We start from the raw sequence: 16,800 nt of genomic DNA on the forward strand, positions 1-16,800 counted from the left end.
AAAAAAATGGAAAAGTATAGAAACCTAGAGGGCAGACTGGGCTCACCCCTCTTTCCAGCTCCTTTTTCATTCTGTATTATGAAAGCAGATGACAGTTTACCAAAAAGACTAAGAATTCTGTTGGGGAAAGGATTAAGAGCATAGAAGAAATTGCCACCAACTGCCCTAATGAGTCACTAGCAGGCCAAGTCCAAAGCATGGGGAGCATTTCGTCCTGGGAGTACCCAGATGTCCCTCCTCAGACCCCACCCCAAGCCAGACAGCTGAACAGGACTCACAAGACACAGTTCCATGCCTGTCTTGGTCACCTGGAGCTGGGCATTCTTGGACCAAGGAATATTCTCTGTCTTGGTTTCTGCGTCTCTAACCCAGAGATGATGACAGAACCAAACACAGGAGTGGTTGTGAGAAATTAAATGAAACCATACAAATAAAGCACATGGCACCACATGCAAAGTACCTGCAGCATTATTATGATTACTGCCTCAGAAGACCTTGTGGGGCTCGGTGGTGGGCAGCTCTGGCGGAAGGACTGCCGAGTGGCCTGATATAGTTTCCCCACTCCGTGCACAAACTACTGTTTTCAGCAGCCAACCTGCCCTGATATGTGGAAGCAGCTCCTGAATAAAAATAATAACAACAGCAGCAGGCACCCACCTTTTGTAAATATTTCCTCTGAGCCACTTATTGTCAACCATCCTGTGCGCATCTTCTCACTTGCATCTCTTATCACCACCCTAGAAGTTAGTACCATTGTGCCCATTTAACAGATAAGAACACTGAGGTTCAGCAACTGACTTGCTGAGACTAGTCAGCAGTAGCACTGGACTCTACCCTGAGGAGCTGGGTCTCAGATCCAGACTTCTACCTCTGCACCGTTCTGCCTTCCCTAGACCAACTGCCTCTCTTTAAAATAAAATGTAAAAAATCCATAATCCTCTAATTTCTTTCTCAGTTTATATATTTTTCATATCACTCATAAAGCATTTGTTTCATGCAAAAGTAACTGAAAATCTTGTTGTTTAAATAAGAATTCCAACTATGTTTCCATAATTCTGAAATTCCTATTCCAGGAAATGTGTCTTGCTGGTTTTTTTCAATAGATTAGTGAGCTGTGAGCCCTTTACTGAGAGGATTACATCTTACTGTGGGGTGACCAGATGATTCCTGATGTTCTGAAATACTGGAACCTGGCTACAGACCCTGGAATTTTAAAGTAGTTACTAGTCTTTAACAAAGGGAAGACAGCCTGTGTATATCAAAACATGCCAACACATACACACACACACGTCTTTTACTGGTTGCCTGACGATGATTCCTTCAACATGTGCCCCCAAAAGCACAGCTTTCTGAGAGGGGCCCAGGCCAACATCAAAAAGAAATAACATTCGAACTTGAGCTTGAGGGTCCCAGAAATCAAACAATCACCACTGACATGACTGCACGCATGCGTGTTCAGTCGTGTCCGACTCTTTGTGACCTCAAGCACTGTAGTCAGGCTCCTCTACCCATGGAATTTTAGGGACAATGCTTGTCTATTCTTTAGGCAAGGATATTGGAGTGGGTTGTCATTTCCTACTCCAGGGGATCTTTCTGACCCAGAGATTAGACCTGAGTCTCTTGCGTCTCCTCATTGGCAGGCAGTTTCTTTACCACTCAGCCACCTGGGAAGGCCCTTCATTGATGTCAAGTGGGGCCAAACCTCTGCTCACTGAGCTGTTTGGACATGATGCAGTATATTGAGTTAATGGAAATTTCACTGATGATGGAAACGGGTAGGAGTAAAGCCGTATGTTACGACTCATGGCCAAAGATTACCTGCCTCCAATGGGTTTACTACCCCCCACACCTATTGTTCTTCTAACACTATTTCTCCGCCTCTGCCTTGACAAAGCACAATGGAAACGGATTTCGGATGGCGCAGGTACAAAGAGCCAAACGCCCGCCCTGTGTCTCTCTCACTTTGCTTTGCAAATTACAGTACACAGGGGTTACAAGAACAAAAGTGACTTCCACGACTGCCCACCTGTTCTGTACAAGGGATGGGATGGGAAGAATTAGGAAAAGAAAGCAAAAAAAAAAAAAAAAAAAAACGATCCACCTCCATGGAAACATAATGAATACATCTGTTTGCCTTTGTGCCCCTGTCAGATTAAATGTGCAAGACATATACGGCCTTAATCCTATGAACTCATTGTGGGATCAAAGTGACTAAAATTCCAGAAGTTTCTCTTGCTCTTCATTAATAATGAAGTAGAAACTATAAGTGAGAGAGTGGCCCAGAGAACTAAGGCTTCCCAGGTGCCACATATTGTTCGAAGCTACGTCATCTGTGTTCTACCGTCTAGCCCTCCCCAAAATCCTATGATATGGGAGCTTTTATTGTTAATTCTGTTCTGTCAATGCATAAACCAAGGCCCAGAGAGATAAAGTTAGTGACTGACAGAGTGGAATTCAATACAAAGCGCATGCTTTGGGAAAAAAAAAAAAAAAAACTCTTCAGGGTCTTCCCTGGTGGTCCAGTGGTTAAGAGTCTGCTTGCCAATCCAGGGGACACAGGTTCAACCCCTGGTCTGGGAGGATCCCACATGCTGTGTCGCAGCTGAGCCCGTGTGCCACAACTACTGAGCCGGTGTGCCCTAGAGCTTGAGCTCTGAAGCAAGATGCCACCACAATGAGAAGCTCACGCACCACAAGCAGAGAAAGCCAGGTGCGGCAACAAAGATCCAGTGCAGCCAAAAGTTAAAATTAACAAAATTTTAAAAATAAATAAAGGTTTTTTAAAAATCTCCTTTCAGCTGTGCATGGCTCACCACAATAGAAATCTAGACCCTGCTTATTGAACTTATATGCAGAGTACATCATATGAAATGCCAGCCTGGATAAAGCACAAACTGGAATCAAGATTGCCGGGAGAAATATCAATAACCTCAGATATGCCAATGACACCACCCTTATGGCAGAAAGTGAAGAGGCACTAAACAACCTCCTGATGAAGGTGAAAGAAGAGAGTGAAAAAGCTGGTTTAAAACATTAAAAAAAGACTAAGATCATGGTATCCAGTCCCATCACTTCATGGCAAATAGATGGGAAAACTATGGAAACAGTGACAGACTTTATTTTATTGGGCTCCAAAATCACTGTGGATAGTGACGGCAGCCATGAAAATAAAAGACACTTGCTCCTTGCAAGAAAAGCTATGACACCATATTAAAAAGCAGAGACATTACTTTGCCAACAAAAGTCCAGCTAGTCAAAGCTATGGTTTTTCCAGTAGTCATGTATAGATGTGAGAGGTGGACCATACAGAAAGCTGAGTGCCAAAGAATCGTTGCTTTTGAACTGTGGTGTTGGAGAAGACTCTTGAGATTTCCTTGGACAGCAAAGAGATCAAACCAGTCAATCGTAAAGGAAATCAACCCTGAATATCCACTGGAAGGACTGATGGCTGAAGCTCCAATACTTTTGCCACTTGTTGTGAAGAGCCAACTCATTGGAAAAGCCCCTGATGCTGGGAAAGATTGAAGGGAGGAATAGAAAGGGATGACAGAGGATGAGATGGTTGGATGGCATGAGCCTGAACAAACTCTGGGAGATGGTGAAGGACAGGGAGGCCTGGAGTGCTGCAGTCCACGGGGTCACAAAGAGTCAGACACGACTGAGCAACTAAACAACAGATTCTTTCCTGGGAGCCCAGAATTTCGAAGAAGGAAATGCAAGGTCAAGTTTATAGCACTGGGGGGTGGGGGGGTGGGGAGGGGTTCTAAACCTTGGTGGTATTTCCAAGGGCAAATTTTACCACTGATTCCATTTTAACGCACAACACTAAAGTCTCGGGAAAAGGAATCAAACCATCAGGTGTGAGAAACAGACCCTCAGGAGCCAAACTCAGGGACCTGAGCAAACGGATAAAGACCAGGTTTGACTTTTGGAGGAAAACGTGATGGGAAATGCTCCCTACTTTTTGCCAAATGGCTGAGGCCTTGTGCCTTAGCCGAGACTGAACTGTGCTCAGGAGCTCCGCAAGGTTATTCTTTTCCTTGGCAGCTCTGGTTGAGCAGGTAAGGTACTCAACAGCCCCACTTCTGCCCTGGCAGCCAGGGGCCCTCCGGTCAACCTGCCCTGTCTCCCTTAGGAACCATTCTTGGCCCATCATGGCACAAGCTCCCATGGAATGAGGGAAGTCCTTCCCCAACTCGTGGGGGCCCATCGCCCACAAAGTCAGTCTTTGCTGCCAACAGAACATCTCCTGAAATCCCACCCGAGGAAGCACATCTAGGGGAAAGAAACCAGAGAGGCCTCCAGCATCCCACCCATCCGGCCCTTCTCATCCTGCGGAGGTCCTGACGACCCCACTGAAGCAGGTGCTCAGGCGGGAGCAGCCTACATAGGTGACACACACTGCAGAGAAAAGTCAAAGGCTTGGGGGTCAGAACACTCCCATCTGAGTCCAGCCCCACCACGTGGCAAGCACTCCATCTCCCTGAGCTGCAAGCCACTGGTGACAGGTAGAAAACAGGCCACCTCCCAGTGCAACTAAAGACCCCAGCAGACGCCTTGCATTATCTACTTTAATACAAAGAATGCTTGGCTCATTAAACTCTCCCCCAAAAAGTCCATTTCCTTCCTGTCCAGTCCCACTGAACAGTCTGTTCTCCTGAGCCGGTTAGAATCTTGGTAGAATTTAAGAAGCCTCCAGTGCAGTCAGACTCTGTGGTTCCATCGGTTCCGAGTACCAATGGTTTGGGGGTGATTTTCTAAACTATGTGGCCCTTCCTCAGTTGATCCACCACCTGCACAGCAGGGCAAGCTAGGAAGGGGGTACCAGGAAGCCCCTGAGGTAGTTCTTCAACCCCAATGTCTCATGTGGACATCACCCCAACTCTAGGAGAAAGTGAGCTGACCTTTCTTGGCTGGGTCTGGGCAGAGGCTGGGTCCACTGTGGTCTCCTTCTCCCGCTCTGCAGTGCCTGGCTCCTCAGGCTCCTCCTGTCAGGCGCCAGGTGGGACCACTTTCCTCCCTGTCGGCACCTGGCACCCACTGCCCCCTTCAGGCACTCGTTCATTTGCGTCTATGGAGCTGGCCCCACAGATGCTCAGTGAAGGTTATCTGAAGAGCTCGTCTCTATCTCTCGCCACCAATAACGACTTCCACAGCTCAATCGCGGAAAGCTTCTACGTGCCAGGCACCGTGCTAAGTGCCTTACGCCTTTTATTTTATTTAATCTTCATCACAGCCTGTAAAGTAGAAGATCCTGGCCTCCTCTCACATTGGAGGGAGCAGGTTCAGAAGCGTCATGCTGCAAGGTGACCCAGCTAGGAAACGGCAGATCTGGGACTCAACGCCAAGTCCATCTGACGCCAAACCCTGTCCTCTCAGCTGTTTTCTTGGGTTCTAATTGTTTTCAAAGTAATTTCCCAGATGTTGTCTCATTTAATCCTCCAAAACACCCACAAAGTAGGGTAATGCAGGTATTACTCACATTGTTTTCAAACAGGAAGAGGGGATGAAAAAAGGTCACACAAAGACAAGAGAACACAGCAGCACTGCGGCCAGGCAAGCAGACTCCAGAAGCCCAGCTGGGTCACCTGGGGGCAGCTGCTTCGTTTCCACAAGCCTCAACTTCCAAATCTGAAAAATGGGGTGACTGGTAGCGCCTGAGTCATTAGGTAGCTGAGAGAATTCAGTGGGATGACACGTCAGGTGTTTATCTGGTACCTGGAATGTAGGAACTCCTGAGGGAATGCTACCTGTTCTTACTATCAGATTAGACCGTTTGCTCAAGGCCACTCAGGAAATACCTACAGAAAAGACAGGAAGACAAACATCACAGCTCTTGGACTCCTAGGCCAGTGACCTTTTTCTGTGCTTTAACAACACTGCAGCTTCCAAGACGTATGTCTCTGAAAACGCTCCAAGCTCTGCACCTATTACAATGATGAAAAAAGATGGGCAAAGGACGCCTCCCCAGCTGACTGTGGCCAGAACATCAAAATAGAATGAGAGGATGAGCTACCCAGCAGGGAAAAGAGAAAGCCAAAATGAGCACGACCTGTCCTGTGGGGAGCTTCACCCGAGTCCCGACGGGCCCCCTCTTTGCTGTGATGCCCGGCTATCATCATCTTGAAATTCTTCATAACTTTTTAACAAATGGAACTACATTTTGCTTTCCCACTGGGTCCCACAAATTATGTCGGTGGTCCCCAACCTATCTGGCACCAGGGACCCTTTTCATGAAAGACCATTTTTCCATGGGATTGGGGATGGGGTGGATGGTTTGGGGATGATTCGAGTGCATTACATTTATCGTGCACTTTATTTCTAGTATTATTACATCAGCTCCACCTCAGATCATCAGGCATGAGATCCTGGAGATTAGGGACCCCTGATGTAGCTGGTCCTGGTCTCAGCAGGTCCTCCACTGCAGCCACCTATAATGTCTCAGATGCCGGACAAACCTGAGCCTGGCGGACTGGATCATCCGGCTCTGTCCTAGCACTCCAATTCACACCCTCAAGCCGCACTTGCTAGCAGCCCAAGAGGACAAGGACAACTTTCCCCATCAGCAGGCAGCATCTGGCACATTCTGTGATGAGCAGCCTCCGTTTCTACTGGCATGCGTGCACATGCATGCACAAACTTAATAAGTGGTAAGGACATGTACCAGCCCCAAATATCATCTGGCAGTTGCTTCACCCAAAACGAATAACCAGAAGTCTGGTCTGCGAACCCACAGCCATACATTAACCATGTCCCACTTGCCTGTCCGGATTGTTTACATGGTAATAGCTCCCTTAACCTTGGTAGGGTACTGTTTTCCAATACTGGATGCCAAGATAAATACACGGCAGGGCACAAAGTGAAGAAAGAGGCATCTATTTCTTGTCAAGAGATAATGCTCTCCTTTCCAATATGGCCTTGAACTGCCCATTAATAGGTGGCTACTGAGTTGTTTATTTCCATAATCTTGACATGGGATAACCGAGAAGCTCAGCAACATCTAACCATGATACACCTTATATGTTATGCCTTATTTAAACAGCCCTGGAATGAGCACCCAACAAGTGTTATACCATTTGTTAAAGACACCCTGCACCCTTTGCAAAGTTATGCCTGTAAAATGACTTTCTCCTGAAAAGTAGACACGCTGGCTACACAAAGAGAAATCCCCTAAAACACATCAGCTGAGCAGATGCCTCACCTGCAAAGGGTGAGCTGTGGTCCAGGTCAGACTGTCAGGAACAAGTCTCTGAGGCTGGCTTCGCATTTCAGGGACCACCAGCTAAATGCGCTGGCCACTAAATACTCAGGGAAATCAAGCATCCTCCCCTTCTTCTCCATGTTCTTCTCTTGAAGGAGAAGCTCACTTTTGCTTAATGGACCAGAGAGGGCTGATGAAGAGTCTATCGATATTGCCAGGAGCCTGACATGAGGAACTTTCCCTCTCGCTCCATGATACACAAAAGCCTCACTGCAGCCACTGGAGATGAAGCAAAGGCCATTATGTCTCTTGTATAAAAATTACACTAAAAGAGTAGTGGGGGAGGGGGACTCTCATACGCTAATTCATAGGCTGGCATTTACGACATCTATTTCATTTTTTCTCAGTCTCAGCCATAGCAAATCTCTAAGTCCAATCAGAGGGTCCCAGGGAACATGCAAGCTGTGAAAAGTCTCTGTCTGGAGGACGCTGTGGATCTCAGTTTGGGAGGCTCTTTTGACAAGCACTGTGACTGCAAAAGATGGGGACCCCTGAAATAAACACCACTCACTTCTGACAGAGGCTGTATACTTGGATAAAGAAAAAGCCATGAGTTGGTATCTGTAATGAGAGATCCGGACTAATGACAGTCCAGAAACAAAGGATCCTTGAGAGAACGTACACCTCTTTCGGGAAGCCCAACACAGCGAGTCATTCACTGCTCCAGGTGTGCAGGAGCACCAAACACCTGGCGAGGGCAGATGGATGACATAAAAACCTGAACCCCCACACTTGACTTCCACAAATGTGTGCTCCAAAGTGCAGGACGATGAGATAGCCGGCAAGGTCACAGGTGCCCACAGTACTGTTTCACATTTCTTTTACTTTTGTTCATCCTGATACGTGGCTAGTGTGAGTGAGTGATAGTTGCTCAGTCATGCCTGACTCTCTGCAACCCCATGGACTCTAGCCTGCCAGGCGCCACTGTTCATGGAATTCTCCAGGCAAGATTATTGGAGTAGGTTGCCATTTCCTTCTCCGGATACATGGCTATGTCTTCTTCAAAACTGGAAACGTTATCTGTGCTTGCCCCTGCCAGACAGACTTTATGAGGTGGCTTGGTACTCATGTGTTTGCCTAAAAGCACATTGGTGTTAGAATAAATAAGACAAGATAAAACTAGCCTGAGAGCACTAGAGAAATTGATCAAATGTAGTAACTACATTGGATTAAAAACCTGAAGTTTACCTCCCATGAGTAAACCATGCCTACGTTTTCACCTCCCTTAACTTTGACTAGCAGTTGTAAATCTGAGCTATGCAGGCAGCAGCAGTTCCTAATAAGGGAAAAAGCAAAGCAGAAATATTTCTGGCAGAAAAGAAACTTTGAGAAAAAGAAGGAAAAAAAAGAAAAAAACAAAAGAGGCTCAGACTTAACAAAGTCATACAAAAAGAACTTTATCTGGTCAGCAAGTGACCAAGTATGAGTGCATAAATGCAATAAGATATATGCGTGGGTAAGATGCGGGAAATGAATTCTAACTGGTTTAGCCTGCTCTGCTGATGTCCTGGTGATTAAGCTAATGAGACCAATAAACTGCCCTGAAAGACTGAAAACTGTCATTTCCAAGATTTTAAGACTTTGAAAAATAATCTGCCAGGGAGAAGTCCAGTAATTGAAGTGGTGCCATGAATTAAAACGTGGGCAGCATAGGTTGAATGCATTAATCTCGCAGGATGACAAATAACTGTGTTTATTCAACAAAAATGTTCAGCCAAGTAGCGCCTCCCCAGTAAAAGCAATCCATAGTGTCAGGCTTCCTATAGGCAGCACAGCGCTGCTACCTAATTCCTGATAAGTGAATACTCCTATTTAATTATTTAAAAGACCATCGATTTCCACATTGATGAAAAGTCATAATTATCAAAATGGCATAAAGACCCAACCTTTCACTCTGCTGACTCTGTCCTGTGGAAAGAGATATCACATTCATGTATTAAAGCCGCCCTCTCAATAAATAGTTGATAATGCAAAAAACTGGTTATGCATTCCAAGGAGAGCACATTTGATAAGTGCGGCACGAGGCGTCCAAGGTAAATGTCAATTCTTTTCTAGCATTAATGGCAGAGACACACAGTACCTGTATTTCCGCTGTGTATTTATCACCATGATTCTGGAAAATGTAATTAGAACCCTTCATTCCCGTGAACATACATTCCCTGAATGCAGAACTAAATAGAACGACAAATCCGGCTCCGACCAAATTCTCCCAGGGAGGGATGAAATGAGAATCACACCAGTTTAATACCTTTTATTGTGAATGTTAGGGGTGTGGAGCCCATGCATTTAACAGCCTAGGTTACTGGACCTACTAGAATGCTTCTCACTGAATCCCAAAATAGAAAGGTAATGAAACTGTGCCTCTCCAAGAGAACCCACACAAAGCGCATTCTCTGGGGAAAATGAAGCAAGATAGAGGCAGCTGAATATTGGCATGAATATGTCAAATACGAAAGTTAATTAAAAGTTGAAGTGAATGGAAACCCCTGCAGTATCTGCCAGCTAAGGAGGGCAGGACACAGGCACACAGCCGCATGAGAGCTTTGCTTTCAGGGGCCCGAGGTCCTCTAACAACCAGAAAAACCTCTCAAAATTGACTCCAACTCCAACATTCAAGTCCCACGTTCTTCCATTCTGCATTGGAAACAGTCTACTTTGCTAAAAAGCAGATTCTTTTTTTAATACAATCAAAAATATCCTCTTTATAAAGAACTAATAGATTGCTATTCCTGCACCAGGCAAAGAAAACAAAAAGAGAAAAAATAGGAAGTCTGGCAGTGGATATCAGATACATTATTGTAAGCTAACACCATGGTAATGAACAAAGAGACAACTAATTAAATATTCTCCTTTCTAAATCCATGACAATGAGGCACATTATTAAATACCTATATTTACATTGATAAAATCAGTGATAATACTGCTATCTTGAATTATATTATCTAAAAAAAACCTGTTACCCTATTATGAAAATGGCAGTTTTCCCAGTCTCCAAACCCCTTAAAATAGGTGGCCTATTATTATTTAACTTACATTCACAATAACTATTTTGCAAAGTTTTTGCCTTAGTTCAAAAATTAATAAACTTCCATTCTAAAAATGAACACCTTACATCCATAACATTAAATGTCAATTAGAAAAATCACATAGAGTACATAGAATTGTTCAGTGGTATACAATATACCTTAACTGAAATCAAGTTTAAATGTCTATGCCTTGAAAGTATAATTACAATCTATTATGCAACACCCTTGAGTCCTCTTACTGCAGTGTTAATGCATTGTTCAATCAAGTTTCCAAACTCGTTTCAAGAGTAACTTAAGTGTCAAAGATGCAATGATGTGACAGAAGGGTACAGAAAGTTGACTCAGAGTAGTAATGTCTCATGCAAATGGCCAGAAACTTAAAAAGAAGAGAAAGGCAACTGTCTGCTTGCTTTTCCAAATGATGCTACACTTCCCCACACTCTGAGCACCTCGCATCTTTTCTCATTCATACTCTGAGCTGTCTAAATCAGTCTTCTTTGTTGATTATAAAGATACAATCATATTGAAGGGCAATGGGCCAAGACAGCCAAAAGATATCTCCCCAAGTTGTCTACCACGCCCTGCCCCATGGAAGTCCTTGCCTAGCCAGCGAAAGCCATGGGTATCGGAGGATGTCATGGTCAGTGATTGCAATCCAGAGCAGAAGAAATGCCCACCCCAGCACCTAATGCCCAGCAACACCTCACCTTCCCCTTGGTATCAGATTACAGAATGCCAGGCAACAGCAAGAAATTACAACAAAGACATAAACAGCTGGAAATAATTACCCAATTGTCCAGCTGTAAACATGACAAAAGCAAAGTAAGGCTTGCGAATGCAGTATCAGAAAGGATGCTGATGAGAAGGTAAGAGAAGGATTTTAGCTTTCTCCAATTTGCTATCAGAGATTAAGCAATAATATGCTTGGCTGAAGGGATTTTGTGTGGTGTGTGTGTGTGAACTTCAGAGAGAAGGAAAAAATATATTTCATGGGCTCCTACAAAATATGAGTATAAGATATATAAGCACAATAAAAAAAAAATGCTCACAGGCTCTGAGGAGATACTTTCAGAGTTGCTATAACTAAACTACAACAGGCAGATGAAAAATATTTCTTTAAAGTTATACAAAATATCCTCTTCTTTAAAAGCATAAGCTAAATACACAGGCAATGCAATAGGCCAGAACTCTTCACATAAAACATCTGACACACAGGCAAAATGCCAAAGCAGGGTACAGACTGGTCCAGATTAAAAGAACACGAGCAAAAGAAGCGACTCCTATAAACTGAGAAGCAGGTCACAGGTACGTGAATTATCATTGTCCATAAAGGCACATCATAACCTCCCTCAAGGTTTTATCAACTGCCTATAACTCAACGAACTCCGTCCCCAAATAACAGTTGAGAAAACAGTCTTTCCAAGGTTTCAGAGAATATGGCTACCGGCAATTTTTAAGCCAGGCTAACCTCTGTCATTCCATTGTGGGATGATGTTTCATTACAATATTTAGATTCCATGTGACAAACTGTTTCATACAATGTCCCCAAAAACGCTGCTCTCTAAAGCAGAATGCCGTAAAGAAAATACGTACTTGGTTACCAGGCAGCATGCATGACACATATGTTACATTGGCCCAAAAAGCACAGCTTTAAATGCTTAAAAGTTAACTTAACAATTTAAGCTGTTTGTACCCATTTTCAGAGAATTACCCCTAAATGCCAATTTTATTTTCTATCTTTGAGAGAATTCTTGGATTAACCCTATTGATTTGTTAACTTGAAATTCTTTTTTATCCCCTCTAATCTCTCCTCCCCAGCCTATTTCCCCTTGCCCCTTTTTTTTCCCTTGGAGGGGAGCGCAAAGGACTATATATCTCAGTGTAATTTTAAGCATAATGCTGCCTGTTTGAATTAAAATTGATGCAGCTTCTGATAAAAGCCTAATAATCAATTCTCCATTCTCATTACTCTCCAGAATATATGGATGCGGACCAACGTCTTAAGTTTGTGGACTACTCTCATAGGTTATTACCCAGCAGTGCAGCTGAGTGGAAAGATAACCACATTCATTCTCCTTATCTGTAATGATGTAATGCATGCTAGCCCTGGGTCTAGATGATTGGGGAATAATGGGATTGTACAACTGCAGGGATGACAAACAATAGTGCAGCGTCTTTCTCTGATACACTGAACCCCAGCCTGCAGCGTGGGCAAGGTGAAAGCCATCATAACATAGGCACTGATGCTGCCCCTTGCATGAAGTTAGCGTTTTTTGGCCAGAGGAGCATCTGCTCTCACGCTGAAACAGCAATCCCGACACTGAGAGGAGAGCCATGCAAAAAACACTCCGTTTCCGAGCCTTGGCCAGGACAGTGTCACTGAGTATCCTGCTTTTCTTTGTGTATAGAATCGAGTGTCATCTAAAAATAACCGGTTGGTAGGGAGAAGTCACCGGCACAATACATTGCCAAGAAACCGGAGGATCAGAGACACCTCTGATAACTGATGCTGCTCTGGGTTCACGTTTGTTTGGAAAACTAAATCTGCCTCCATTTTCTGTGCTGGAAAAAATCATCGCTTCCTGCCACCACAGAAACCTTACCTTTTGCAGAAGCTGGGAGCCGGAGTACTTCGCGGCAATAGATTTTATCTCTCCACCAAAAGCAGAGGCCCAGAGCTTCACCCTATAGGGAGAAAGGGCACAGGAACAAATGTAACACCGTGTCACAGTCAACACGCACGCACACGCACACACGGGGGCTGTGGCTGAAGGAGCCGGGAGGTATAACATCGGAGGAAAAAGAAAAAAGAAAAAACGCCTTGGTAGAAACTGCCAGCACCAAACTGCAGAGCGCACCGCGGGAGGGGGCTCGAGGGGGGGGTCACATAGTTCAAAATGTGCAAAGTGCCCCCAGGCTCTCTGGAAAGATCACTAAATTTTATTTCAATCATTGCCTGAGAACTTGACCACCCAAACTGGGCATCACCTGGCAAAAATCAGTCGAAAGAAATTCACCCACCCTCCCCCGCCCCGCAAAGAAGTGAGACGGCAAGATAGCAAAGAGCCCGGTAAATAAACGGCCCATGGAAGTTGGATGCGGTAAACAGGCTTCAAAGTTCGTGCTGTCACTGGTGGTGAGCCTCTCCTGGTCTCACTCGCCAGCCCGGGGAGGGGGCGAGGGACTCCCACCCCAGCCTGGCCGCCCCACGCGGGTGCGGGCCGGCAGGTGCGAGAGACGAGGCCGACGACCGCGGCAGGTCCTGTCCGGCCGCACCTGCGGGAGCCCAAACTTGGGCACAGCGGGTCGCGGGCGGCCGGAATCCCCTCCCGGGGCGGCGCAGGACCCAGCACTTACACGGAGAGAGGGATCTGCTGCTCCGAGCGCACCACGTCCCCCAGCGCGGCGTAGAGAAGCGCGGCGGTCAGGAGCGCCCAGGGCCCCCGGGACGCGCGGCGCTGCCAGCCCAGTCCGGCCATGCTGGGCTCCCTCCGACGCGCCGGCAGCAGCGACAGAAGCGGCCGTGGGGAGCTGCGCCGAGCGGGCGGTGGGCGAGCGCGCTGGGCTGCCTGCTCCGCGCCGCCCCGCCTGCCTCTCGCGCGCCGGGCGCACTTGGGGAGCAGAAAAAGGAGCGGGGCGGGGGGGTGCGGGGGGGGCGGAGGGCGGAGAGGAGGAGGGAGTGGGGAGAGGTGGAGAGGGAGGCAGGCGGGGGAGGAGGCAGGGAGGCGCGCCTCTCGCAGCGGCGGCCGCCCGGCCCCGCCTCGGCGGCCCCGGGAGTCCGGCGGGCCGCGGCGGGAGGGCGGGAGGCGCCGCGCGGGCGGGGACTTGCAAACTCGCGTGTCCTTGGCCGCGGCGGAGCGCGCCCTGCCCCTCCCGGCCCACTGCGGCCGCCGAGTTCTTCACAACTCCGCAGTCCGCCACCGCGGGCGCCACTCTCGGGCTGACCCCCGGCCGGACCCAGTGACCCTGCGCCCCGAGCTGGTTGGAGATGCGGGTGGGTGCGGGGGGAGGCAGGCTGGAGGACCCTGGCTGGGTCGTAGGGTGCTGAGGAGCGCAGAGGTGGCGCGACCCCCGGCCCCGCCGCGCAGTTTTCCGGCGGGCAAGGGGTGCGAGGAAGAGGCCAAAGTCTGAAGAAGAGGCCGGGGCTCGCGCCGGAGTACTGGGTCGCGCGGGGTGGAGTGCGATGGGGATGGCAGGGGGATGGCAGCGGGGCTCGGCGGTCAGGCGCGGGCACTGCTGCGTGGCCGCCTGCAGCCGCTCCTCCGGTCGCGGCGCCGACCAGGGAAGGCGCGGAGGGCGGCGCTGCCGGCGCGGCGCGGGCTCTCGAGCGCGGGGCTCCGGGTTTCGGGCCGCGGCTGGGCCGGCTTGGCGCGCCCGAACCCGGGCCGGGCTCTGACCCGCGGAGGCCCGGGGTCCGCGCGACTGCAGCGGCCGGCGGGGCGGGGAGGGGCGGCACTGCGGCTCTGGGTCCATCCTGACTGGCGGACTCCCTGGATTTCGGGAATGAGGGAGTCCTCCGAGGCTCGGGGATTCACCGTTTCCCCACTCGGACCCCCACCCGCTGGGTGGAAGGCGCGGTTGCGCGGGCGGAGGCAGGAAGTCGGGGAAGCCCCGGGCGCCTGAGGAACCAGGCTTCCCCGCGGCCTCTCCCGCCGCCGCCCCCAGCCCGGGACCCGTCTCTCGGAGCCCCGGCTCCGGTTAGAGGTCTGGGTGTGTGACTGGGAACTTTGTGGAGCCCTCGCGCCAACCGTCAGTCGAGACCGACCCGAGCTCGGCTGAGTCATCCTTGACTCGCCGAGCGCAACTCGACTGACCCCAGGCAAGCCGCGCGCTCCTGATACCGCGGGGTCTCCCGGGGCGTCCGCCGCCTGGGTTCGCCTGGTTTGCGGGACTCCCCCTACAGGGCTCTGGGCTCTCTTTCCCGTCACCCGCCTTCAGCCTCACCGCCCTCAGCTCTCTGGGGAGAGAGCGAGGGTGGGCTCCAGCTTCCGCCTGGTGGTGTCTGGCGAGAAGCCAGGCGGGCTCTCCTGCCCAGCACCCCCGCTAAAAGTTACCCCTGCAGACGTGGGTCTGGATCTCACAGTTGGCTACGCTGGGAGAAGGACCGCCCAGGGGCCTTTGGTGTCTGCCGAGTGCGGAGGAGCCCCGGCTCTCGTGGGCGGGTCGTGCCCCCACCTCGGGGAGCAGCTCAGGGAACAGGCCCCACCCTGGAAGCGCCAGGTGCTTCCCGCCCACGGGCAGCGTCTACAATCTCCACGGATGACTAACCGGTTATAATGAATTCTCCGCTTCTGTGCACACCTCCGATCTATGGAAGTGTGCTAGCAGTTCCAAACCGAGATGAGCGCGGCCTGACCCCAGGGAAAGGGTCCGGATGGCTTTGCCGCTCACACTGGGGGCGGGAGAAAAATAATTTTCCTGTCATATCCCAGGCGCCTTCTTTCTAAATGAGTAAGTGTGTAAGTGAATGAAAGCATACTAGCCTTTATTTGTAAGCCTACAATCCACTGCCACTGTAATATCTATATGATAATGGCCTTAAGGCAGTCCCTCATTCATGCAGTGAATAACTGCCAAGCATCTGTGATAGGACCGTCGGGTGTACCAGGGACCCGACGGTGAACGAATCAGACACCTCCCCTCGAGGATTTTATGCGCTATCAAAGGAAAAAGGCTTTACTCCAAAAGCCATAATGATAAATGCATAATTATATAGTTTGACAAGAAGTCAACTATAGTATGCATGAAGAAAAAGTACCTGAAACGTCCATATTATTGCTATCCATATTAACTTGGAGAAAACTGAGGCCCCCTAAAATAATACAGCTTAGTCAAACAACCACTAGACTGCTGGACTATATTGAGGACCACTGGGGCACCAGGGTCATGACAACAATTTATGATGAAAGCCAGCCGTATGCAGGTGAACATTGCAGCCGTTTCAGGACAGCTAGAGATGAACCAGGAGAGGAACCCTGGCACAGGAATTCACAGCCCCCCAGAATCAGAGCGTCTTAAGCATTTGTAACTTACACACGGACCATCTTAAACAGAGTATTGCATCCAATGCATTTAAAATAGATCCCACTAAACTTCCTGCTGCTGCTGCTGCTAAGTCACTTCAGTCTTATCCGACTTTGTGCGACCCCATGGATGGCAGCCCACCGGGCTCCCCTGTCCTTGGGATTCTCCAATCAAGAACACTGGAGTGGGTTGCCATTTCCTTCATGAAAGTGAAAAATGCATGAAAGTGAAGTCACTCAGTCGTGTCCGACTCTTAGCAACCCCATGGACTGCAGCCTACCAGGCTCCTCTGTCCATGGGATTTTCCAGGCAAGAGTACTGGAGTGGGGTGCCATTGCCTTCTCCGAAACACTTCCTCAGATCAGATCAGATCAGTCGCTCAGTCGTGTCCGACTCTTTGCGACCCCATGAATCACAGCACGCCAGGCCTCCCTGTCCATCACCAACTCCCAGAGTTCACTCAGACTCACGTCCATCGAGTCAGTGATG

At 48.7% G+C, this 16,800-nt stretch overlaps 1 protein-coding gene across 3 annotated transcripts in view; it reads right to left on the bottom strand.

The window, feature by feature from the left end:
• CACNA2D3 (calcium voltage-gated channel auxiliary subunit alpha2delta 3) overlaps positions 1-13,945 on the bottom strand; it is a 909,107-nt gene extending 895,162 nt beyond the window's left edge. For 2 of the 3 annotated variants that reach the window (XM_025272778.3, XM_025272777.3), the window contains exons 1-2: positions 13,645-13,945; positions 12,891-12,972 (exon numbers count right to left, since the gene is read on the bottom strand). In XM_025272778.3, coding sequence (XP_025128563.3) covers positions 12,891-12,972; positions 13,645-13,766 — 204 coding nt within the window. In that variant the 5' untranslated portion in view covers positions 13,767-13,945. The remainder of the gene's footprint in view (positions 1-12,890; positions 12,973-13,644) is intronic. The other variant, XM_044933476.2, reaches the window with a different exon arrangement.
• Between the last annotated feature and the right edge of the window lie 2,855 nt (positions 13,946-16,800).

The sequence above is a fragment of the Bubalus bubalis genome, chromosome 21 (genome assembly GCF_019923935.1).
Source record: "Bubalus bubalis isolate 160015118507 breed Murrah chromosome 21, NDDB_SH_1, whole genome shotgun sequence".
Taxonomy (NCBI): Eukaryota; Metazoa; Chordata; class Mammalia; order Artiodactyla; family Bovidae; genus Bubalus; species Bubalus bubalis.